The following is a 26,578-nucleotide window of genomic DNA, read 5'->3' as shown; positions in this document are numbered from 1 at the left end:
GGTCATCCTAGGTCATCCCCCATCCCTAAAGGGGTGGGATGGGGGTGCCTATCTCAGACCCAGAGCCTGACTGCTTGGTGAGATTCGGGGAGGGTGAACATTGACATTATTCATCACTTGCTGAGGACCGGCAATTCTCCAGACTCTGTGCTTGGTCCGGGTGGGAGCATTGTACCTGGTCCGCTGGGGAACCGAGGACAAGCTAGTGATGTAAGAGGCAGAAGGGAGGCAGGCGGGGGAGCTGGCGTCCATCCTGAGAATCTGAACTGAGAATAAGCGCAACTCTCTGCAGACGTAGCCGCTCCACACTTGGTTTGCTAAGTTTGTGCCTTCGGTGTTTTTCCTCCTATTTCCTCACCCCTTCTCCTGCAGCCGTGGGCTTTGTGAGTGAAGACGAATACCTGGAAATCCAGGGCATCACCCGGGAGCAGTCAGGGTACTACGAGTGCAGCGCCTCCAACGACGTGGCGGCCCCGGTGGTGCGGAGAGTCAAGGTCACCGTGAACTGTAAGTAGTCTCAGGCGCACCCACCCGGCACCTTCGGGAGGTGCTGCCCTCCTGGCCACAGAGAGAGCTGGACCACAGTGCCAGCCCTGACTCGGGGCGGGAAATGGGGCAGCCTCGCTGTCCATTTTCTGCTTTCAAGAGCAACAGTTCTAATCTCTTAAAGAAAATAAATGGGTGCTGAAAGTAATTTTATATCATCCAAAACTTGACTTAGAGTCCTAAAAGATCATTACATGGCATTCAATGCATAATTTATACAAGCTTGTCTTTGAATCCCAATTTTTACTCATAATGTCACCAAGCTTCTCATTCTCTGGACAGTCATCTCCTTAATAGGGAGCAAAAATAAAAAGCACGTGTATGGAAGAAATATTATAATTTATGTTTATGGTATACTTATGTCATCTCATCCTCTTCTAGTTATGTATGTTGATTGACATGGTATATATTCACAATTGAACTATAAATAGATAAACATACACATATCCAATATGAGAGGGTATATCTCATACCTATGTTTTGCTAAGAGAGGTGCTGCTGCTGCTGCTAAGTCGCTTCAGTCGTGTCCGACTCTGTGCGACCCCAGAGACGGCAGCCCACCAGGCTCCCCCATCCCTGGGATTCTCCAGGCAAGAACACTGGAGTGGGTTGCCATGAACCCCAAAAGCTGGAGGCCACTTCTCTGGACTCCTCCTCTTCCTTCACCAACTCAATTCTCTCTGACATCGATGCTGCTCAATGTCCCGGCTCCCTCATGCACTCTCTCTAGGTTCCCCGTTAGGTACCCTGACTCAGGTCTCTAGGACATTCGGAAAGTTTTCCCAGCTGTGCTGATTTCAGATGTTCTCAGGACAGAATAGAACCCAAGAGTCAAACCAGCAGACAAGAAGAGTTTCTCCTTCCAAACTTGGGTGGGGTTGGACATAGAGGAAGAATACCTTGGTGTGATGTTTACTCCTTCTTTATTTTAATATGTTGATTTATGTCACAATTTGAGCCTAATTAACACAAAACACTTGAAGAATCAAGGAAACAGGTGAAGCAATCATGCCATTTTTGTACCCTACCACAATTTCTTTAAAGTGACATAATTTACAGTTAATAAAGATTGACCTAAACAGTAAGGAGATGTAAGAGAAGGGAAAAACTTACGTAGGGAAATAAGAGAAATCTATGGGTAAATCAGCACACGATGTTTATAGCCTGAGGTGGTCAGATGCGGGTCCAGGATTTGGCTTTGAGGTGCAAAAGCAAAGAGAAGAAACATCATTTGGTTTGAGGTTTATGTCCATAAGATAAAAGTGAATTTGTCGCTTGGGAGAAGCACTGCTTTTTTCTGGTGCTGAGACTTGAAAAATCATTTCACTTGAAGGTCTCTATAAATAGAGCACGACCAGCACCACTTGAAACGGCCATGCAATGGCTGGCGCTGGCTCTTCTCCATAATGCATTTCAGAGCAACTGCCGGCATGACAGGGGTGGTTTGGCAAAGACTTGGGATGAAAGCAGCCCGAGTACTTAAGTAAAGTTGTTCTGGCTGTGTTCATGGGTCCAGGGAAGAACACCTCCAAGAATGTCAGATCTGTATATCCCTCAGGCAATTCTCCATGACTATTATTTCTTGCAACTGAGTTTTCGATGGGAATTGAATAGTTCAAGCTTATATACTCTGGCAAAAACCTGGTGTGCAGAACATCTATAGGGCTAGATTAAAGGTGCTGTCAAGCCATGGGGCATGCGGTGGATGGAGTTGGCGATCTCCTGTGAAAGTGGAGAAGTGTAAACAAGAAATAGGCCCAGATCCTTGCTCATCCCGCTGGCGTCCAGAGGGGAGTGGAGGCAGTGCACTCGAGCCTTTCCCTAGTGATCTGGGATGGCTTCATTCTCCGGCAGTTTCATGGAGACCAGAGTTAGAGTGGGGCCTGGAAAACAAAGTGAGGGGGGGCATTTGAGATGCTGTCCAATGTCCTCTCTTTGTAGATCCTCCATACATTTCAGAAGCTAAGGGGACCGGCGTGCCTGTGGGACAGAAGGGGACCCTGCAGTGCGAAGCCTCCGCAGTTCCCTCGGCAGAATTCCAGTGGTACAAGGACGACAAAAGGTAAGACTCCCTTCCCCTCTCCCTCCCCCAAGAAGAAGGAAGCTCTTCCAGGTCCCTGGGTCCACACGGATGCAAATGGATTCCTGCAAAGTCCTCTCTTGAACTCCTCCTGCCTATGACGGAGAAACAGTACCCAGACCAGTCTCGTCTTGACGTGAATGAACTTCAGCTGTGTTTATAATGCTGCCATGCAGAACTATCACTCGCCAGTCAACGAGCCTAAGAAAAACTATTCTTTAGGAAAATGAACTGTCAAAGGAAAGACCACCAGGAGCCCTGGAAAGCCTGTGAATTTTTTATAGGCCTGGGAAATAAGTGTTCTGCCCGCAGCTATTTTTAACACATTCTCAGGCTTGCATTAAGGCGTCAGGAGTGCTCCCGGTGCTGAGTTATCTGTGGCCGAGGACTCCGGTTCCATTCCAGACGCGTTCAGTGGTGGTGCAGGGATGTGTCCGTGACCCGACTTGGCGCTCCTTTGTGCAGAGCTTGCACTCTCACGGCAGGAGAAAAGACAAGGGCCTCCCCGTCCCCTCCTATTGTTGCAGCTGCCATCCGGATGTTTGCCGTGATTCACTGAAGTTTGTCACTGCGAGGAGTTATCAAATGGCACGTTAGCACAGGGTTCAGCAGCTCCGAAAGCCAGGCAATTACTGCCATCAAAGAGCTATTTTAAGGTGGATGAACAGCAATTGATGGGCAAGAGCTTTCCACGGTCAGAACCCAACTTGGTGAAGATGGGAGGGGGCAATGCAGGGTCCTGAGGTGTATGTGGGTTACGGGAGGGGGAAGGAGTGATGAGCCTGAGAAGCTGAGGGAAAAAGCCACAAAAAGGGCAACTTTGGGAAGGAGAGAGGGTGAGCAACTCCAGGGCAAGACGCAGATTGAGAGCGACCCAGGTGCTGCCCGCAGGACTCAACATCCCCAGTGGCTGGGGCTCTTTACTCAAGAGGCCAGTGTTCAAGGCAGCCCTAGGTACAGTAGCCAAGACGTGGAAGCCACCTAAGTGCCCACTGACAGATGAATGGATAAAGAAGATGTGGTACATATATACAATGGAATATTAGCCAGCCATAAAACAGCATGAAATAATGCCATTTACAGCAACTTGGATGGACCTGGAGGTTATCATAGTGAGTGAAATGAAACAAAAAGACAAATACCATATACTATCACTTATATATGGAATCTAAAATATGACAAATGAACTTATTTACAAGATAGAAACGAACTCACAGACATAGAAATCAAACGTGGTTATCACAGGGGGAAGGGAGGAAGAGACATAAATTAGGAGTTTGGGATCACAGATACACACTGCTGTTGCTGCTGCTAAGTTGCTCAGTCATGTCCAACTCTTAGCGACCCCATGGACGGCAGCCCACCAGGCTCCCCCGTCCCTGGGATTCTCCAGGCAAGAACACTGGAGTGGGTTGCCATTTCCTTCTCCAATGCATGAAAGTGAAAAGTGAGAGTGAAGTCGCTCAGTCATGTCTGACTCTTAGCGACCCCATAGACTGCAGCCCACCAGGCTCCTCTGTCCATAGGATTCTCCAGGCAAGAGTACTGGAGTAGGGTGCCATTGCCTTCTCCGACACACTACTGTTAAATATCTATAAAAGAGATTCAACAAGGGAAGGACCTGCTGTATAATAGTACAGGGAACTATATTCAACATTTGGTAATTACCTATAAGAGGAGAGAATCTGCAAAAGAATATATATATATATGTGTGTGTGTGTGTGTATGAATGTATAACTAACTCACTTTGCAGTACACTTGAAGTTAACATGACACTGTAAATCAACTATACTTCAATAAAAAATAAAGTTAGGGCCTTCCCTGGTGGTCCAGTGGTTAGGACTCTGCTTCCACTGCAGGGCGTGCAGAGTTGACCCCTAGTCTGGGAATTAACATCCTGCATGCCACATGGGGCAGCCAAATTTTTTTTTTTTTTTTTTTACTTTACAATATTGTATTGGTTTGGCCAGTCAGCACCAAGAACGCCTCTAGTCTCTAACTTTGTTTACAACCAAGTCACTTAGTCAGAAGTTCCACTGTGGCTCATTATAATCCTTCCAAGTGAGAAGCACTACTTTTTGTTCTTAAGCGCCAATTCTGGCAGCAACTTGGGTGCACTGTGTTCATCTAGCCCATTTTGTATATGTATGTACTGAGACAGAATGAGTAAAAGCAGACTCAGAAAGAGATTAGAAGAAATAACTGGCTTTTCCCCTTTTTCCCAAAAATTCATAATTAAACTGAAGGGAATGGTATTTTCCCAATAAATAAACATGGGTATCTTTCTTCAAAATCCTGCTTCCTTTCTCCATCCATTTTATCTTTTCTTTTATACTAAGAAGAAAACTGAGACGTGAAAGTCCAATATCAGAAAACATAGCAAAAAAACAGAAATCCGTTGAGCTCCAGGGTAAATTCCTGAACTTTCAATGGTTCAGATCTTCAAGGAAATTAATCAGCTACATCCTGTTTTTCTAATCCTTGATGGGATGAAAATGCAAGCAAAATGTGGAGGAAACAAAATCTTAAAAGACGTGGAGGAAAGATTAGCCCTTAGGCAGAAGTGGCCAATGGTGGGCATATGAAGGGCGAGCTCAGCTCTGCACAGCTGCTGTGTCACAGGGAGGGGGCTGCGGGCTTCACCCAGGATGAGAGAGCCCGACTGACAGCATCTCCATGGGCAGGGGGCTTTCAGAGCCCTGGGCTCAGGTGGCTCTGAGTCCTCTGTCTGAGCCCTTCTCGAGGCAGCTCCTTTTCTCTCCTTTAGTTGAGGCTCTGAGTCCTCTGTCTGAGCCCTTCTCGAGGCAGCTCCTTTTCTCTCCTTTAGTTGATTCTGCTCAGTTTTTCTATTTGTTCTTCATTTATTTACCCCCTACCCCTTGTTCTTCCATTGAATGGAGGTGTCTGTCCTCTGGACACCAGGCTCTTGAAGAGCATCTCTGCCTCTGAACTCTTGTCACTGCCTGTCCTTCCTGGACCACTGGCAGGTCACTCCTCCAGGGAGGTCTCCCAGAGAAGATGGCCCCCACTAGAGGGAAGGCCACCTCTGCTGCTGCCGCTGCTAAGTCACTTCAGTCATGTCCAACTTTGTGCGAACCCATAGACAGCAGCCCACCAGGCTCCCTCATCCCTGGGATTCTCCAGGCAAGAACACTGGAGTGAGTTGCCATTTCCTTCTCCAATGCATGAAAGTGAAAAGTGAAAGTGAAGTCGCTGAGTCATTTCCGACTCTTATCGACCCCATGGACTGCAGCCTACCAGGCTCCTCTGTCCATGGGATTTTCCAGGCAAGAGTACTGGAGTGGGGTGGCAAGGCCACCTCTAACCTAACTGATATCCCTGGTGAGATGAGCGGATTTCTGAGACCAGTCAAAGTAAAGGAGTCCTTGTAATGGAGACAGGCGGTTTTCTCAGAATGTAGGGTAGACGTCTCTCTTGACTGTGTTCTAGTCACTCAGCGCCCGCCACCACGGGGCGAAAGTGGATCAAAGGGAGAGGAAAGGGAACCCTGTCCTTAATAAGGACCACTCATCTGTAGGGACTTGAATTCTTGAAAAGCATGAAGAAGCTGAAGCCTGGTAGTGATACTGAACTGGCCTCTGTACCCTGACACCAGATTGACTCTGTCTCAGAGATAGAGTTTTGGGTAAAGAAGAAGAGAATAGCTTTATTGCTTTGCCAGGAAAAGGGGGTCACAGTGGGTTCATGCCCTCAAAACTTTGTGTCCCAACCTGGAGGGGATAATGGGGAGTTTTATAGTAATGGTTCAGAGAGGAGGATGGGATCAGCTAGTGGACATTCTTCTGATTGGCTGATGGTGAGATAATCAGGGATCAGCATCATTAACATTTTGTACTTGTGGGCAGTTTGTAGTTAAATTTTCCCACCTGGTGGTAGTTTCAACATCTGCTAAACAACTCAAAGATATGTGTATGCCTTAAAGGGGAGAGGAGGGCATGGCAACCCACTCCAGTATTCTTGCCTGGAGAATCCCATGGCCAGAGGAGCCTGGCAGGCTACAGTTCACAGGGTCACAGAGTTGGACACAACTGAAGCAACTTGGCATGCACACATCCCTTAACAGCCTCCCCAGTGGCCTTGAAGGGGAAACAAGACCCTGTCCCAAGGCTGTCCCATTGCTTCTTGGCTGCTTCTCCCCGTCTGGCATGCTGTCCCTTCCCTAATTAGCAAGTGTTTGAACCTGCCCTTTGCAACTCAGGGAAGGTCTAGGAGGCTGAATGAAACCTATTTCCTACAAACTAGAAAACTGAGGATACAGAAAGGCTTTGTGCACCAGAGCTCCACAGGGTCCTGCTCAGTTTCAGCACACCTGTCTCAGCATAGCTGTCTCAGTTTCAGACACCTCCATTCTGCCATTGCATGGAGGCATCTATCCTCTGTGGCATGTGGAACTATGTGACCACACGGAGCGTCAACCCAGAAGCTGCAAAATGCTGCCGAATACCACTGCCCGCCCTGCTCTGCTTTTAGCTAAAGACATTTCAGAGCTGTCAGCAAAGCCTGCTTTCTGGGCAAGTGTCTCTCCCCACTGCAGAGCGGAAATCTAATTCACAGCTTGGTCCCGATGTGACGACTTCCTCCCCAGCCCAGGGCTGGCTTCAGAATGGCAAAAGGGATCAATAAGCTTGAGGAACTCAGAGAAGCCTCTGGCAGGTGGGCTGCAGAGCCTCCTATGGACAGCATCCCCTGCAGGACAGCAACAGAACAAGCTGGAGATAGAACGGTGGCTTCTGGCTGCACAGCCAGACACCTCATTCCTTTCGGACTGTGCTCCCATTATAACAAAGTACGTGGACCCGGGCTGGTTCGCTGTCCCGCATGTGGGAGAGATAAAAGCCCCCAGATGAACATCTACAGGATGGAAAGCAACACAGTTCCCACAGTCCCACTCTGACTTCCCTGGAGACAGATGCTGGGTTGGGACAGAGGCCCGAATCCTGGTATTCTCATCACAGCGGTCACAAGTCTTGGCGACAGAGAGAACCGTCCATTCATCCTGCAGAGAAGACACCTTCAGAGAATGATACAGCAGCTGATGTCGCTGCCAAAACTGTCCTGTGGCCCAGGGACAGGAAGGAGTTTGCAATGTCTCACTCCATGGAAATATATTATTTTGAATAACATTTTATGGTTTACAAAGCATTTTCTCATCATTGTCCTGCTGGGCTTTACTTTCTATTTCTGCCTGGAATATTGTCTTTCTCGGTTTGATGACTCCAGTACCAACCATTTGCCTCAATTTCTGCCCTGCGAACCCATTCCAACATGTGTCCACCTTGACATATTGTCCTGTCCACATGTCCTGCTCCAGCCAGGCCCTACACAGGCAGCTGAGCTTTTGGGATCACTCCCTGAGATCCTCCATTTAGAAGGATGGTTGTCCCCACTGGTGGTTATCTTTCCTGTAGCATAGACAGCTTCTAGGCAAGCAAGACAAATTATTTCAGGGAAACTAACAGTTTGGCTTAAAGCCTGTTCTCTGAAATAGGATATCCCAGCGGTTTTTACAAAGACGAGCGCTGGTCTCATGATTTCCATGAAGACATGCAGGTTCAATAGGAATTGCTCCTGACAGCCTCCAAAGAAGGAGAGGGTGGCCCCACCCACCACCGAAGCAGTTTTTCTTTCCCCCTCTGTCTGCCCCGTAATAGCGTCTGCATTTGTAACAAGTGTGTCTGGCTGTCCTCCCCACCTCTCTCCCTGGCTTTTATCAGTGGCCCCCAGCCACTGGTCTGAGCCCTTAAGGCACGCTGGACTCCATGACGGGGTAAGACAGCCAGCGAGGTGGTCCTGGCCACCTGAGACCACATGCTCAGGCTTCTGTAATCCCTCCCAGGATGAGATGCTCAAATGCAATGGACACCCAGGCCCATCAGGGTCCCCTAGTGTGAAAACAGTCCCTGATTCTTTTATCCTGATCAGGGCCAAAGATAAATTACTATCTGCAGAATGTCTCAAGTTCTTAAGGGACAGTGTTACTACCAGGTGCATAAAAAACTTTGCTCTTTCAAACCTGTTGGGTTTTTCTCCTGTTTGAAAACTAGGTTCTTCATTTTCATGGTTGCAGTCATCATCATCTTCATCAATAACATCAATTATCCAGCACCTACTGCTCGGATCCTGTGGGGCTGAATGGCACACAGCTGGTGCATTGTATTTGTTGAAGGCACCTGCCTTCAGAGAACTTCAATAACTGCATAGAGAGATGAAGATCTGCATTGTGCCAAACATGTCTCCGGGCACACACATAAAACAGAGAAATGTAATTACGTGCACCAAGGTGGCGAACTTGTTGTGTGGTTGAGTGGGAAAAAAAAAAAATGGGATTATAGTGATGCCAGAAAGGGGGAAGAGGGAAGATCACTAATTCCAGAGTTTTTCTTCTTCCTCGTGAGGAAAAATACATATAACCATCCCCTTTGTCCTCTCTTTTCGGTCTGTCTCTTGTTTGTCTCAGGCTGGTTGAAGGAAAGAAGGGGGTCAAAGTGGAAAACAGACCTTTCCTCTCAAAACTCATCTTCTTCAACGTCTCTGAACACGACTATGGGAACTACACGTGTGTGGCCTCGAACAAGCTGGGTCACACCAATGCCAGCATCACACTGTTCGGTGAGACGGAGCCCCACTCTGGACCACAAGGAGCACGGTGGGGGGTGTGGGCGGGCAAGGAGGAGAGTCAGGAGTAGTTAGGTGAGGGTGGGCGAGAAGGACAGGGATGAGGAGGGAGGGGGAGAGAGAGAAACAGCACACATGTGAAAGGAGGCACCAGGTTTCATCCTGTGCTAGAGGTCCTGACACTGCAGGAAAGGGTTTGGGGGATACTGAAGTGATGTTGAACTTTCCCCCGCAGTATCTCCTTAACTGACTGTGGGGATTGCAATCGGATCTAGTCGTCAAGAACCCAGAGAGGAACATACACTATTTCCATACTTCTTCCCTGGATGAGTGTGAAATGTTACCATTTCTGAAACTTTTTCTAGTCCTCGGGATATAAGAGAAACTGCATTGTATTGATAAAAGTAGACTCCTGGTGGGCCTTGGGATCCTGAGTAATGTTAGTGTCAGAGGGAGAATTAACATAGCCAGTGGGTGTGTCCCTGGTTCTTCATTTGTGTCCTAGGGTGTTGTCTGGCTGCATTAAGATATTATCTGTCCAACTGAGCCACCATCTCGACAGAAGTCGCATAATCATTCATGCATTAATTCATTCAGTCACTCTTTATTGAAGGACTAATCTGGGCAAGGCAAGTTGCGGTGCCTTTATTGCACACCGGGCAACTATAAGGGTGCCAGAAACAAGGGAAGGAGGCAAGTAAACAGACTTAGATCCCCAGGTCTCACGCTTCTTCGGGGAGAACAGTCACACAGACCTGAGCCTGGATGCCTGAGGGCCATCCTGCATCTCTGATGGGCTCCCTGCCCAGGAAGATGCAGACTGACCACACAGCCCATGGGGCTCATTTGTGGTTGCTTTGCGGGGGTGGGGGTGGTGGGGGGTAGGAGGCACATTCCTCCAGGCCTCAGCAAGTACCTTAGCTTGGAATCCTTCAAACTTGTTCCCCGGTCTCCCATGTTAACAAGCACTCTTGAGTGTCCTGGGGAGGGAAAGGTAAGGAAGCTAGCAGATCATTGGCAGGAGCCTAAACCCCTTTATTCTGAGAACTCCCAGATAATCCAAGAGCTCCATAAAGCACCCCTCTCCCCCTGCCCACCCTGCCACATCTCCTCCATGGCACCACAGACCCCGATAAGATCGTCCAGACAGCCCACCTGTGCTCTTCCCCTGCTCCAAACAGATTTCCAAATTGCATTCCATCCCCCCTTTTACCCAGCACATAAAATAAAGCCCAGCTTTATCCTCCAGGGCTTGGAGGCAGCAGGCTGCCCTTGATCCCAGAACTGGCAGACCGGAATGGGCAGAGCTGTGATTAGACTGATTGATGTGTCTGACGCCTCCCACCCAGGGACAGTCATCAGGGCCGCTCACGTTTGTCAGCCTTTTGGCTTTTTGGCAGGTGTCTGTCTGCATGAACAGAAGGACCATGATTAGGAAGGGGCGGCCCCACCTCCCCTTGCCTCCCAGATCCAAGGCTGTCCCCACCCTCCACCCACAGCCTTCCTCTTCCCTGTAAACAGTCTCCCTCCTCCTTTGACCCCTTTGCTCCTCCTAATCAGATGCATGAAATGGTTTTGCAACTGACTTTATCACTGCTGTCTAATTCCCTGGCCTCGTCCCCTGAAGACATCTAAGATGAGAAGAGAGAGAAAAAGCAAACTTTAAGAGTGAAATACCGGCATTTGTGACAAGCAATGCAGTGAAGCATGCGCCATAAATCTGCTCCTTTCCACAGACCCGTGTTTGGCAATTAAGACCTCTGCCCGCATCCCCGGCAGCCTGTCAGCATCCCCTGCGCCCCGTGTGTCATGTGGGACGGCCCTACAGTTGCCAGCTTTCTGGAGTCCAGGGAACTCTCTAAAGACATGTCTGGAAAAGTCATAGTATGGATTCAAGTAGGTTTAGAAAGACTAGATCAAACAAAGGTGAATTGGGTCCGTGTGGGGATGTTCTCTAACACAGGAGGGCTCAGAGCCCTTGCATGCTAAATCTCTAACAGGAAGAAACAGTTTGGAACATTTCCAGATTTAATCAAACAGCAACCAGGTTTTTAGCTTCATTTAAGAGAGCGTTTCTGAAAAGCCTGTCACAGCATCACCACCTGGGTGACACCTAGTTCCTTGAGGCTATGAAATCCCATTAACGTGCCACACCTACATTTCCACCCCCTAGGCTCACACTGCAGCTGGTCCACACAGCCCAGCCCCTAAACTCTTTATCAACGCCCACTATCAATAAGGCCTCTTGACAGATATAAACATGTTAGCGAGTTTTCTATGCCCTTTCCTATGATCAGACCCATCAAGCTGACTTGGGCAGGTTAGGAAGCAGCCTTTGCTTTCTGTGAATACACAAACTTTGTGATGAAACTCCTTCTCCTGTAGCATCCGAGAGCCAGCTAAATTAGCATCATTTTGCCACCAACCTGCTCGGAAGCTGCACACATGACCTGATGTTGAAAAGTGAGGGACGCAGGTGCTGGTTAGACTCCTTCAGGGTCAATACCTTTGAGGGACTACAGTCAAATGGGGAAGGGGTGGTCCTTCCTAGCAGGAAGGATCCTGCCAGTAGGATTCTGAGAACCTGGTCCCTAAGGCTCCAGAGACGTCAGGGGATCAGGAGAATTCAGCCCCTGGGATCCTGAATCACAGAGATTCCTGGGGGGACCTTGCTTCTGCTGTGGTGTTTGGAAGGCCAGAAATCCCTAAACTTGATCTCCCCAAGTGAACCAGTGAAGCTGTGGATGAGACACAGATCTCATCTGGAAAGAGGCTTCGGTCCTGTGCTACCAAGTCAGCAGCCCAGCTCAGCACATGCCCAGAGTCCGTGCTCCTGCGGGGGCTGTGAATGCATGGCCAGCCCCTCGCCTTTCAACCTCGGTATCCCGTGTGCACGCACCCAGCCCTTCACCATTCCTCATCTGCATCTTGCCCCACCACCTCTGGTTTTTGTGTGTTCCTTTATTTTTCCATCCCTCCAGAAATGTTTGTGAAAGCCGGTATACAAACTATATATGATGGATATATAGCTACTGTATATAATATGTGTGTTTGTTTTCATTTTTCTCTCCTGTGTGTCCCTCACCCGATATAGAGCTAAGTGAGCCTACAAGCTCATCTTTGTTGCAAGGTCAGTATCCCCCCTCCCCCTGCTTTATTGGTTCTCCCCTCCCCGCTTTCTCCCAGAGTCCCCTCCCCCTGCCCTGCTGTGTGTTCCCCGAGGCTCCTGTCTGTCCAGCAGCTAGTGGATGATGGCAGGCGCTAAGTGGGTTACTGGGAGCCGATGAAACTCCAAGGACCCCCTTACTCTCTGCTCACATTGTCCTCCTCCCCTGAAGGGCTGGGAAGGGAGAAGATAAGAAACAACCCTATCTTTTCAAAGCCTGGAGGTCTGCATGGAGACAAAGGGCTCAGAGAGCAAGGCTTGGGGCAACAGGCAGAGAAGTCCACTCACTGAGTGCTTCTCATAGGAGCCCCCAGTGACAGCATCCCCCCCATCAGCCACAGAAGCAAACTTCCAGTGCAGGGACTTTCAGAGGGTCCCTAAGCTGCCACAGAGCATTCATGGGGAGCGTCTTCAGGGAGGAAGGTGGGCAGGTGCCCCTGAAAGGTCCTTGGAGTGGATGCCACTGAGCTCCTGTCCAGAGCCCGACATCTGGGGGTGCTGTGCACTTGGGCAGGTCAGGAAGTATCGTTCAGACTCAATTTCCTCTTCTGAGCCATAGAACTGACCCGCCTTACAATCTGACAGTTGTTCTAGCCTTCACCTGAGAACACATAGTAAAAAGGCTTTGAAAACCACCAGGTGCGTCTTGAACCATTGGAGCCCAGTCTCTAGTTACAGGACCCCCCCCCCATATCATGATCCAGGGGTTCATGAACTCATTTCTCAAGCCCTCTCCCTAGCTTCTTTCCACCTCTTCCATGCCAACCCTACCCACACTGTAATACCTGCATCTCTCGCCTCGTTTTACTCAGCCCCTCAAATTTTCTCAAGGTCCCTAGCCTAGCTAAAGTGGTTCATTTACACCATGACGTTCAGAAATGTTCAGAAGTGGGCCCAGACTGAGTGGTGGAGTCGGACACATGGTGTGTGTGCCGCGAACTTTTCCTGCTGAGGACAGTGCCGACCCTCGGAGAGCCCCCCAGGAAAGTGGCTGTGACCACAGTGAAGAGAGGGTCTTTCCCCACTTCCTGCCATCCTTCTCATCCCACCTAGCACCCCCTTCATCCTGTTCATCCATTCACATCTGGCCATGCAAGCAATCATCAGAGGATGGCATTAGACTTGGGGAGGGGGAGACGGAAGGAAATGAATTATAGGGGAAATTATCTGACAGAAGAGGAGAAAGCTTTTATGGTGAGAAGATTCAGGGATGCAGTATTCACCTTAGTGATATAGAGCATGATGGTGATGAACCACAAACAGGAAAATGAAACAGAAATAGAAAGAAAGGGAAGTCAATGGAAGGCTCCAGGTTCAATTAGTGATTCAGCATATGCTTATTTGAACCCCTGACCAAGGCATATCCACAGATATTGAAGAACGTTGGAAAAGTAGCAAAGGACATAAATGGTGAAAGGGACGTGTGAGAGGCTGGAGGTAGGCGGAGGAAACTTGCGAGGGACTTTAAGTGACTTAGAGTGACTCAGCTCATTGTAATCATTGATATCTGTATTCTCAGCTGGAAAGGGAACTTTTGAAACAGGGATTGGTTGCTAAGGAGTTAGAACTCCACTGAAGGTGCACCCCAGGGATGGAGGGAGCACATCCCACATCGAAGCCAACAGTAACAAAACTGACCAGAAGCAAACAAATCCCTGCCTGGTTCTGAGCAGGGAACTAGGAGCAGAGGCTCCACCTGCCGACTCGGAGCTGAGCATCCTCGCTGCGCTCTGTGCTCTGTGATCCACTGTGAATGTGGGGCAGGGTCTCCATGCCAGCTCTCTTCTCTACATTGCTCCCACCCCATCACCCTTCTCATTGGGTGCAGGGCAATGGGTCAAGGCCAGTGAATATTCCAAGACTTGGATTAGTGTGGTCTTCAGTGTAGCTGTCGGACTCTTGTACACTAAGGACTGTATTAGAGAAAAAAGACCATGCTCTCGGGGCATTTATCTTATGCATCCCTCTCTGTGTGTGTATGTGTGTGTTGCTTTTTCCTCCTCCATGGCTAGCCTACCCTAGAACAGAGAGCTACCTCGCTTCTCTGGAATACGCCCAGGTTATGCTCCCCTCATCTAGATGGATTTCCACCCATGAGGAACACTTAGCTTTAAGAGACATTCCAACCTATTTTGTTACTCAGTATCCGAATGGTCCAGAAGGATCCAGAAAAGAGAATTTCGTTCCTTCTCAGCATTGTGTGCCACCCTGACGTGTTTCTCTGCTCCCCCTCTCGCACACACAATGGATGGCGTGTCCCCTCCTTGTGTTAATATGTAGTGCTGCAGGACTCCTGCCAGGACATCTCCCATCATGTATCATCATCATCCATGCCAGGAGACCCACCACCATCCCTCATGCCCTCCCTTGTAAGCAAGTGTGCCGGGGACGCACTCAGCGGCTCGGTGGCTGTTCATTTCCCATCCCTGGTCCATTGTCTTTTATCTTCTGGGCTAGGAGTCAGATTCGATGCTATCAGTAGTCTGGGGAAGGTCGGCTGATTCATGCTGGCGAACCTCACAGTGACCATCAAATCATCTTAATAGAGAATAGGGGAGTAAGTCAACTCTGTGCATCAGAAGAAACAGTTGCAGTGGGAGAGAGGATCTGTTCTTCCCTGCTGAGGATGAGAGAGAGCTCATTAAACCCAGCCTCTCAGCAGTTAGCATTTCTATGGTACGTGTGTCTAAATACAGAAGGTGCCAAACTAAAATCCCCTCGCCCTATTTCTGGAATGTTTGTGTATCTTATGTATCCATTCTGGCATGAATCCAGCCCTCTTCTGCTCACTAGGACAGCAGCCCTGTGCTCACCTAGGAACTTGGATTCAGCTGGGTTTGGTGGCAGAGAGATCATGTTATAGATTGACCATTGACTTCTCTGAGTCACCATTTTAATCTTTGATTACTGATCTGCCCACAGCCTTTTCCAGAGTGGCTTCTTGGGGCAGCTAATGTCCAGTTGGATCAAGAGTTGTATCATGTCTCAGGTGCCTTTAAAGAGTAGACTGAGAGTTTGAATACATGGGGATGTACTCAGGTGTTTTTGGTCAAATGTTCTGGTTGAGTTTAGATGGAGTCATCTCTAGGTTATCTTTCCTTCTATATGCAAGGATCTTTGCAAGGAGAATCCTATCACTTCGATGCAAAAGGCTTTAATGTCATTTTCTTTTTTTCAGCTTTATTTTCCCTTATTTCAGGTATAATGGATGAGTAAAATTATAAGATATTTAAAGTGTGCATATGGTGATTAGATATCTGTACACAGTGGAGGGCTTCCCGGGTGATGCTGGTGGTAAAGAACCCACCAGCCAATACAGGAGACACAAGAGATGCAGGTTCAATTCCTGGGTTGGGAAGATCCCCTGGAGAAGGAAATGGCACCCCACTCCAGTATTCTTGCCTGGGAAATCCCATGGACAGAGGAGCCTGGTGGGATACAGTCTATGGGGTCACAAAGAGTCGGACACAACTGAAGTGACTTAGCACGCACACATGCACATACTCTGTGGAAGGATTTTCCATCCTCTGTATCCAGGATGAACTCATGCAGAGACCCCCCAGCTAACGAGGAAAGATGAGAGGTCAGCCTGCTTCTGGCCAGTCAGCAGGACAGGCTCTATGCATTTTCCTGAGAGCCTAACTGGTGAATGGAGGTCTTTCCTGGTCCAGCCAGCAGAGGGGAACTGATGCCCAGCATTTCCCCAGGCAGGTCCCAGCATCGGGGATGCAGATCTTACTGTCTTAGATCACCCCAGAGAGAGGAAGCCCTCGGGGCCAGCTGGTTACAGTCTGACTCATCAAGAGAGGTCAGCTATCAAAGGCCTGGCCTCCTCCAGTACACAGAACCTCACTAATATCTCAAAGATGCATAGATGAATGCTGGTTAACTTTACAGATCAAACAGAGCATGGGCACCTGCATTCATATTACTGCAGGAGGGCCTAAGCTTTAGTTTTATAATAAAGCCTGCAGACCTCAGGGCTTCCCTGGTGACTCAGATGATAAAGAATCCACCTGCAATGCAGGAGACCCAGGTTCAACCCCTGGGTTGGGAAGATCCTGGAGGAGGGCACGGTAACCCACTCCAATATTCTTGCCTGGAAAATCCCATGGTCAGAGGATCCTGGCAGGCTGAAGTCCATGGGATCACAAAGAGTCGAACACAGCTGAGATACAAACACTTCCACTTCTGCTTCTGCAGACTTCAACTAATTAGAAGGTAGTCTGGTGACCAAAGAAAAAAGGTTGTTCTACAGAGAAGTGTTTATTGGCTTAGGGGCTCAGGCTCCAGGGTACCAGCTTCCCCAGCCAAGACACGGCGGGGATGCTGGATCTCTGAATCAGAGATCCAATGTGAGCATTCTGCCTCAACCCCCACTCAACCTATGCCAACTGACTTCCCAGCACAGCAGAGGGGCGCGTGTCCCAGGGCTGGGCTGTGGCCAGAACAGTACAGGGTCTGGGCCGGTTCAACCTCCTCCCCTAAACCATCGGAGGGTAAAGTGAACGTCTCTGGCTGCTTTCTGCCTTAACGGTGGCTTGTTTTCCATTTCTTTTAGAAGTGAAAACCACAACTCTGCCCCCTGGGAAAGGTTGGTATGTTTACTTTCCAGGCAGCTGCTGCCTTGGGCTGGGGGGCGCAAGACTGATCGCCTTCTTGCAAGATGCGTTCTCTTCTGTGCTAACCCCAGGAGGCAGCCCGGTGGGGACCGCCTGACCTCGGGCCGGCCCTGTGTCAATTCAGATTAACCATCCCCAAGGACATCGATTCTCCCCGGGTGCCTCCCCTGCAAAGCCTAACTTGTCTTTGCTGGCAGCACTAATGGGGGCCTGTCAGTGCCCAGAATAGCTCCACGTCTGGGCCCTTCTGTAGCAGGCCCGCCTCTTTCTTTGCACACAATGCTCTCATGCAATGATCTTCTTGGACCTTGGCCTTGCATGCTGGCCTCTGCTTACCCCATTCTCTCTTTTTCTAACTTGGAGCTGGAAGGGAAGTGGCAGGAGGAAGGGGTCAGGGGAAGGAAGGGGGCGGTTCTTGGGTGAGTCACTTGGCTACGAATAAAAACTCATCTTATTCGGGGGCTTTCATTCCATCCAGATGTTTCCGATGGGTAAATTGACACTCGTCACAGCGCTCTGGGACCCTGACGGTCCTGGTAATTAGTCTCTTCAGGCCTCCAGAGCTCGCTAATGAGACTGAGGAAATAAGGCCTTCCACGCCGAGTGGAGGCGCTGCTAGATGGACCACACAGACCTCCTCTGTGCGGCTGCACCACCGAGCAGACGGGCTGAGCTGTTACTCTGGCCAGCACGGGTTCTGAGAGGGCCTCGCGCGCGGATCCTGGGATCCACACCTGCCTGGACAGCAGGTCCTCCTCTCATGGGGATCTTCCTGTGCCGATCAGTGTGGGCAGGCCTGGGGTCCCCACCTTGACCGGTACCCGGGCTGGGCAGGCCCTGCAGCCTCACTCTCTGCTCTCTTCTTCTTTGGAGATGTGAGTGGCCCACAAAGCCACAGCTCCGAGTCCATGAAATCAAGGGACCTTGGGGACATCACTTATGAGTGAGTTTCCACACATTAGAGCAGGAGATAACATCCTTTATCTCCTACATGAGGGGCTTCAAGGGGCCAGAACCCATTTCCAGGTGCAAACGCTCCACCTGGAATCCTAACCAATGTGGTCTTACCTCTGGGTATATCTTCCCTCAACCACACGGATTTTCAGTGACTTGTATTGGGAATTGTTAGAAAAGTGGGGGAGAGGTGTTTGAAAGAAGGCAAAGTAGGAGAAGAGTGTTTTGCTTTGTTTTTAGTTTGGTTTGTACTTTTCTTTTTCAAGTAGAATTGTAAGAAAAAGAAAAACACAGACACAAAGTAGGTATATACACGTCAGCATGGGTCACTGTTCTGGCCCCTTCCTTCCTTCAACTAATGTTTGTTAAGTACTTGCTGAGGGCCCAGCTGGGCACAGACCCTGCCCTTATGGAGCTCACAGCATGGAGGAGGAGACACATGCAAGACTCATGAAGGGAACTGTAGGACGGGTGTGTATTTTAATAGTGGGATGTGTATGGTGTGGTAGAAGGGAATAAAGCAAGTCAAGGAAGGCTGCCTGGAAGAGGTGGCTGAGGCCAGAACAGAACCTGGAACAAGGAGTAGAAATGAATCTAGTGAAGAGTATTTCAGGCAGAAGGGGTGATGGTGGGAAGGAAAGAGAATAGGCTGGAAAGTGCACACTCATGCATACACGTATGTGTGTTGCTGGTGTTGTGTGGAGAGGGAGCAGGGAGAGCCCGAGGCACACGTGTCCAAGAGTGAGGCTAAGGAGTCAGAGCAAGCCTCTGAGTGTCCTACGGAGCAGCTAAGAGGTTGCCTAAAGGCCAAAGGAATCGAATCCATTAGTGGTCTGGTCAGCTTGGAGTCACAAAAACATCGGCCTGGGGTTGGCATAAGGAGTCAACCCAGAAAGTCCAGGGTGGGTGGTGGACAGCTGGTGCGTGGACTCTGAGAGGATGCGAGGAGACCCCGCCTCAGGTTTCTCCAGGAACCACTGCTGTTTCCTTCTCCAGGGCAGCTGTGTCCAGAGAGATGCTGGGTGGGGAGTAAGAAGGGATGGGGAGGTGAGGTCCTGCTGGGCCAGGGGGGCAGGCAGTGTCCAGGGGGGCACCAGCCCCACGGACACACCTGGGAGAGGAGGGCAGCTACAGAACATCATACTCTGAGCTCCCTCCCCGCTGCCTCACTCCCAGCAGGCATTTCATCTCTTCTCTGGGAGGCATTCTCTGATACGGGGGATCAGGGCCCTCCCCACAGGCTCCCTGTGTGCATCCCAATAGGCAGCAGAGCATCCAGGAGCCCCAGGGGACTAGGAAGAATCGGAACACAACATGCACCCCAGATACCTGCCACACTGCGGCCGTTGCCAAGTGCCTGGCATGTTTGCCAGCTCCCAGCCTCCTCCCGCAGGGTGCTACGGACTCCCTGGCCAGCAGACAAGGCTTCTGACTTTTCTTGCCTGGCCAGATCCCTGCTGGGCTGTCTGCCTGCCATGTGCATCCTCCGTCCACCTCCCTGGAGACGTGCGGTCCCCGCAGCCCAGAGGGGTGGAGGGCAGCAGGGGCAAAGAGTGTCTCCATGCAGGAACTGGCATTGTCCCCCTTTTCCTACCAGGAGCCGGAACAGGAGGGCCACGCTGGGATGAGTGGGGAGTGAGTTTCAAAGCTGTGTGAGCCAGTGTTCAGGAGAGAAAAGAGGTGAGAGAGGAAGGGAGCCCTTTGTGAATAGATACCTGTGTGTCCAGACACGTGAGCAAAGTGAGCAAAACACACTTGGAATCATGGGCAGTGTGCCTGGGGGAGGGCCGTGCAGCCACCAACCCTCCCATCACACTTGGAACCTGGCTCTCAGGGACCCAGAACAAACTCCCCGTCTCAGAGTTGGCCTCGGGCAAAGGTAGGGCTCTCCTGCCAAGAATCTTGGGGTGTCCCAGAGTGGAAGGGCGTCCTCTCTGGGGGCAACTTCTCTCCTGAGATTCTGAAGAATTCTGTATAGAGTCAGCAGTGACTGAACATAAAAGCTGGGGTCTCTGGTGATGATCTGTATAGAAACAGGAGTTAGATTTTAGAAGATGCAATCAATTTGTGATCAATGGTCAAGGATAAGCAAATCTGAAATTGAATTACAAGTCATCCGGAGCTTTGGAGGTTTGCAGGGGTGCCCCTTTGTCACGGGTATGCGGTGGACTGGGAGAGGGAGGGGATTAAGCTTTATGTCACCCAGACATTTACCTGCCTGGTGGGGAGCAGAGGAGTCATCTCTTGTCCTTCTCCTCGGGAGAACTCGCTCTGCCAAGGAGTTCTGGCCTCAGGAGCCCTGTGGTTGGGGAGGAAGAAAATTTCCTGTATCCTTCTAGGTTCTTCTGGCTGGCTTAATAATTAAATTGACATGAAACAGAGTAACAGGCAAAAATAAAATACAAATTTAATAATACATATATACATGAATGGAGAAGGAAATGGCAACCCACTCCAGTACTCTTGCCTGGAGAGTCCCATGGACTGAGGAGCCTGGTGGGCTGCCGTCTATGGAGTTGCACAGAGTTGGACATGACTGAAGCGACTTAGCAGCAGCAGCATATACATGAAAGGGGTTCCCCTGGTGGCTCAGTGGTAAAGAATCCACCTGCAATGTAGGAGACACAGGAGATTCGGGTTTGATCCTTGGATCGAGAAGATCCCTTGGAGGAGGGCATGGCAACACACTCCAGTATTCTTGCCTGGAGAATCCCCATGGACAGAGGCACCTGGTGGGCTACCCTCCATGGGGTTGTGAAGAGGCAGACACGACTGAGCAATTGAACTCACACGAACATGGAAGAGACAAGGAAACCTGATGCACTCACCAAAGTGTCCCAAACCTTCAACTTAAATACCGTCTTCAGCTAAAGACAGAAGAGGATGCTGGGGACAGGGGGTTAGGACTTCAAAGGGAGAGGAGGCAATTCACATGGAGATGGAAATGCCGCTGTGGGGCGGCAGTTATTGGCGGGCAGGCAGAGATGGACACAGAGGAGGGCTAACAGACGGATTCTGCAGCTTCCTCCCTGTCGCCACAGCCAGTTCACACTGTGGTTACCTGTGGTGACAGCTTGCTCCCTGGGACGGGTCCTCCTTCTACATGCTTTACCCAGGCAGGTGTTGTTTTTGTTCAGTCGCTCATTCTTGTCCAACTTTTGCGACCTTATGGACTGCAGCACACCAGGCTTCTCTGCCCTTCACCATCTCCCTGAGTTTGCTCAAACTCAAGTCCATTGAGTCAATGATGCCATTCAACCATCTCATCCTCTGTCATGCCCTTCTCCTCCTGCCTTCAATCTTTCCAAGCATCAGGGTCTCTTCCAATGAGTCAGCTCTTCACATCAGGTGGCCAAAGTATTGGAGCTTCAGCTTTAGCCTCAGTCTTTCCAATGAATATTCAGGGTTGATTTCCTTTAGGATGGACTGATTGGATCTCCTGGCAGTCCAAGGGACACTCAAGAGTCTTCTTCAACATGACAATTTGAAAGTGTCAATTCTTTGGTGCTCAACCTTCTTTATGGTCCAATTCTTACATCCGTATATGACTAATGGAAAAACCATAGCTTACACCATGCAGACCTTCGTCGGCAAAATGATGTCTCTGCTTTCTAATACCCTGTCTAGGTTCAAAGCTTCTTCCTCAGTCTTCAGCCTTGACTGTTCTCAGCTTAAAATAATCTGTGTGCCAAGAGATACTTTGGGGTGGCGAGTCACCACCCTTCACTGAGAAGCAGCAGCAGAGACACAGAGGCTGGATGACCTGGTGCATTTCAGACTCATAACTGTTCAGGGGTAGGCTTAGGTTAGAACAGGAGCTTTGTTCCAAAGGCCTAAGAAAGAAATCATATGGGCATTGCTTCCAGGCTAGGAGTTCTAAGACTTGAGAACATAGTTCCATATGGCATTAGGGAGCCTGGCTTGATGGTAAACTGTATTAGCAAGAATTGTCTCCGTGTCCAGCATCCGAGTCAGGCAAGCAGGTCTAGCTTTGTCCCTTCAACCTGGTGAGGATGTGGACTTAGAGGGGGCACCAGCTTCAAATGCCTCTGCTAAGTCCAGTGATAGCATCACCGACTCAATGGACATGAATTTGAGCAAACTCCAGGGAGACAGTGAAGGACAGAGGACACTGATGCGCTGCAGTCCATGTGGTGGCAAAGAGCTGGACACGACTGAGCAACTGAACAACAGCAACACAGTCCAGTGCAACAGAGGCTGCCGGAGCAAGTGCCGTCTGAGAAGACGCCTTGCTTCATTAGGCGCCTAATTCATTCGGGCATCCAAACGTGGCTGTACTGTTCATGAATCCTAACTACATTCGTCATTGGAGTTCATGGTCATGGGGCTCAGGGAGCCGGAAAGCTTAAATGATAGGGAAGCTGCTGGGGAGTGTTATGACCTCATAGTTACCTTGCCTCTCGAATCTGGCTCCATCTCCAAGAGTCTCTGTGTGCAGGCCAGGCTGCTGTGTGGCTCTTAGAGAAAAGCGCCATCCATCTCCCCTCAACAGACACATGCCATGGCACGCTCTGCATCCCTCTGTCCCTGTAAATCTTCCTGTGTGCATAGCCAGAGGCCACCTGTCTGTTGGCTTGATCCCACCTCATGGCAGCTGGTTTTGACCTTCTCAGCCTGTGGAACTTGAGGGAGGTCTGATCTTAGCTGGTCTACATGGGGGAGAGGCCAGGAGCACTGCCCTGAAATAGAGTGATTAACAGAAGGAACGCCAAGGCTGATGCAGCAGCTTCAGGGGTATGGTCAGTGTGCCCACCAAGTCCTTTCCTACAGGACAGGTGGAGCAGCTGAAGGGCCACGAGGATGTTTGAGGCGGGCAGTACTCAGAGGGGTTGGATGATGATGTAGACGATATAGGGATTTCACTTTACCGAAGCTCTGGGTAGAGTTCATGAATCCACCACCTTCTTCTTGAACCTGCCCCCTGAGCCAGGGCCTCAGTGTGTTCTGATGGCAGGGTAGTATTGGCCACCTGCACACTGAAACCCACACCTCTCAGCCCCTCCCTGCACGGGCGGACTCCCCATCACCTAGCCGTGTCCTAGGGATCAGGCTGTGGAGGGTTCATTTCCCACGCAGTCCCAGTGTGTGGACCTGGGGTGCTGGAGGCTCCTGGCTGGAAAGGCGCCTCTGTGAGGCAGGGGGCCTGGCTCATGGCAGGTGTGTTCTGTCTGCAGGCCCTGGTGCCGTCAGCGAAGTGAGCAATGGGACGTCGTCGAGGAGGGCAGGCTGCCTCTGGCTGCTACCTCTCCTGGTCTTGCACCTGCTCCTCAAATTTTGATGTGAGAGCCGCATCCCCAACGGGGAGGAGCCGCCGCACCGCCAACACGTCAGCGATGGCGACCGACAGCAACAAGGCGAGCACCCCTGTTCTAAAGCAGACACAATCCCACCAAATTCAGACAACAGAGCCGAAGGGGACACAAATTCGAGGGAGGGGAACAAAGAATGCTCTGGGAAAACGAATTGAACGAGGACACTGGAAATCACCGTGCAGATACCTAGGTACAGCCGAGTTTTCTTTCTTTTTCCAAATGGGAAGAACGCCCGTGGCTCTGGACCCACCCGTAAACTGCATGGCGTGACCTCTGTTACCAGGCGGGCAGGGGCTCAGCCGCTCTGCCCACCACAGTGCCCCCCAACCAAGGAAAATTCTGGAGGTCGGCCACCCCAAATTCAACCATTCCATAGAGAAGAACTCAGAGGGAGGCGAGCGGGCCCGTTCCTGGACTGTGTCCCTATGTTGTGTGTGTGATGAAACGCAGCATCAAAAAGATAAATAAAAAGGAAAAAAACAAGACAGCCTGACAGCTACAACAATCCCACAATCAACAGTCACAAAAGATATTCTTAAACGTTCTTTTTGTTTTTTTCCATTTTACTACATGGACATCATGGATAATAAGGGATTCTGATTCATTATTAATTTTATTAATTATATTTTCTGATATGAGTCTAAAACTTAGTGCAAAAACAAGACAAAACTAAAAAAAAAAAGTACACAGATGAAAGGGGTGAAGGAAGTGTGTTTGTTAAAGGTTAGACGTGAATAGTGTACTTCTTACCTAGGTTTACAACTGGTGGACCACACACCAGGCACTGACCACCTGGTGAGGATTTGGCAAATCCACCAAAAAAAAAAAACCACATACAATTTAACCAACATCTCCACCAGCGCTACAGATTTCTTCTTATTCTGTGCATTTAATGCAGACAATACTATGCTTCTACATGCTGTTTAGAAACGGAAGGGTGACCTGCACTCTATCTTGAGTTTGCTGGCAATGCTTCTTTTGATGACATATATTATACAGTATATATATATACATATATTTTTTTTGTTAGAGTTCTAGCCATTTTCTTTCTCAGCAGGGTCCTTTCTCAAACATTACTGCATGCTGTATATGGCGTTAGCTGTGTGTTGGTCTTCTAAAAGATGATAGAGTTTACTGGTAATTGTGTAATCAGCTCCTGCCTTTTTGTTTTCTTGGGTTATTCACATGTCAGAGACATTTCTAAAACGCGAAAAGAGAAACCAAACCCTAACACCAGGCGCAGCATCTTTTCCAGGGGCGGCTCTCGGACACGAGGGCTAACGCGGGAGGCCTGGCTTCTCCAGCAAGAGCCCCGGGTGTGGACAGACAGCAAGCAGCCGAACCAACTCCGCAGTCAGTAACCACTCGCTTTAGCCCGTCATGGGAATCTAGGATGCCTTTGTGACCGCTGGAGAATCGAATCCTCTTGGTTTATTTTATTTAATTTCCCACCTTTGTGTGCGTGTGTATGAAAGAGAAGAAAAGGCAGTTTTTAGGTAAACTTTTCTTCGTCCCCCGAAGTCTGGGAACCGGAGGGGCCTCGGGGAGGGGTCCTGATGCGGTGAGGGAAGGTGGGATTGGGGGCTGGGAGGGAAGGGTTGTCTCTGACTTGACATTAAAAAGTGTTCCATGTCCCTCTTCACCTGGTGTGGTACCTCATTGTCAAGCAGGGGGTGTGGGGGAGCAGAGCCTGCCTGGCTCAGGCGTGAAGGAGGGGTCGGGCTCCTGACTCAGGCTTTCTGGCCCCCTCGGGGGTGGAGTGGGGCTCCCCGTGGCGTGGGCTCTGACCACAGGCAGGGGTTCGGGAAAACACTCCTCCATTACAAGCAGGGGAGGCGAGGCTCTGGCGACTGCACCTCCAGTGCCTTCGGGAGGACCTGCTGTGTCCACAGCTCCCCTGGTAACCCAGATGGCAGGTCCAGGGACAGCTTTCACACGTGATTACTTCCGGGTGCAGAGTGCAGCCATCGCCCCCCCACACCTCTGAAATATTGTGCGTTGAGTATTGACAAACCGGCCAGCATGTTGGGGACTTTCCACCCAAGCCTGCCTCCCAAACCTTGCCTCTAGCAACAAATTAAGAGAAAAGGTAGGTGTTAATGCAGAATAGTTTTCAGATAAGTCTAACCTGTTCTGCTTCTGGGAATTCAATAAGCAGCTGGAGAGTCGCTGAGAGGCAGAAATGAGGTCGGAGCTGAACCATGCAGGGATTACTGTGCTCTGTCCTTGGGGGCCAGTCCCACCCGAGAGGAGGAAGTGTCAGAAAGCAGTCGTTTCATTTCCAGCGGCTCCTGGCAGCTTTGAGAAAAGCTTGTTGACTTCATGTTTCTTTTTCTTTTTTTTTTTTTAATTCTTTTCTTTTTTCATATTCTTTCCCACTGGTTTATCACAGGATCTTCAACACAGTCCCGTGTGCTCTACAGTAGAACCTTGTTGTTTATCCATTCTAAATGTAACGTTTTTGCATCTCTTAACCCCAAGCTCAGTCCGCCCCTCTCCCACCCACCCCGCGTGATGTTTCTTTGTGCCTTTTCTGACCTTCCACCTCCGCCAGCAGGTGTCAGATTCTCCAGCTTCTTCCTGGCAGCGTGGCCTGAAAAAGTCTGACCAAGCTTCGCAGATCTGGGCTACCCTGCAGTCATTCTACCCTATGTCTCAAAACCGCTAAAGGCAAGGGGCTTGTCTCCTTACAGTGAGAGTGGGTGAGATATACTAGCTTCCGTGTGACCAGAGCTTCTGTAGACACGGAGGACCAGAGGAATTCCATGCAGATTGTGCGTCCCAGGAATAGAGCAGGAAAAAGGCAGATAATTTCCATACTTCTCAACTTGCGCCCAGAACTGCTCTGAATAAAACGTACCAGGGCACTTTGCAGACAGTCTTCTCAGACCTTGCCCGGACGACAGCACAGCATGACAGGTAAAACCTCCACGTGAGTCAGAGCTTTCTTGTTCAGATTTACTAAGCTTGATTTACTTCACCCATCACCATCCTCCCAGGAAGGATTCTATCTCTCATGACCAGCTCTGTAAAGTGATACCGATGAGGAAGCTTTCATTTACCTAGTCGCCATTTCCATAACCCTTCCTATCTCGAGGCTCTTTAGAGCTGTGGTCATTCCCAAGCGTGTGTCTGATAGAACCAGCTTTGCCGTGACCTCTGGGCTCGGCAGCTGGGAGAGCTCCCTGCCCTGCCTCCAGAGGGTTTCTTCTCTTCTTCTGTTTAGTGCAATGCACAAGTT

At 49.9% G+C, this 26,578-nt stretch overlaps 1 protein-coding gene across 5 annotated transcripts in view; it reads left to right on the top strand.

Moving 5' to 3' along the window:
- The window catches only part of NTM (neurotrimin), a 953,690-nt gene extending 929,870 nt beyond the window's left edge, over positions 1 to 23,820 (top strand). For 2 of the 5 annotated variants that reach the window (XM_006061669.4, XM_006061674.4), the window contains exons 5-10: positions 373 to 507; positions 2,488 to 2,608; positions 9,105 to 9,256; positions 12,357 to 12,392; positions 16,990 to 17,022; positions 23,200 to 23,820. In XM_006061669.4, the coding sequence (XP_006061731.3) occupies positions 373 to 507; positions 2,488 to 2,608; positions 9,105 to 9,256; positions 12,357 to 12,392; positions 16,990 to 17,022; positions 23,200 to 23,303 (581 nt within the window). In that variant the 3' untranslated portion in view covers positions 23,304 to 23,820. The remainder of the gene's footprint in view (positions 1 to 372; positions 508 to 2,487; positions 2,609 to 9,104; positions 9,257 to 12,356; positions 12,393 to 16,989; positions 17,023 to 23,199) is intronic. The other 3 variants (XM_006061672.4, XM_025287323.3, XM_025287326.3) reach the window with 3 other exon arrangements.
- The last annotated feature ends 2,758 nt before the right edge of the window (positions 23,821 to 26,578 follow it).

Source organism: Bubalus bubalis, chromosome 5 (assembly GCF_019923935.1).
Source record: "Bubalus bubalis isolate 160015118507 breed Murrah chromosome 5, NDDB_SH_1, whole genome shotgun sequence".
NCBI classification, from domain to species: domain Eukaryota; kingdom Metazoa; phylum Chordata; class Mammalia; order Artiodactyla; family Bovidae; genus Bubalus; species Bubalus bubalis.
The sequence above is the reverse complement of the archived record's forward strand: the minus strand, read 5'-3'. Positions and strand labels throughout refer to the sequence as shown.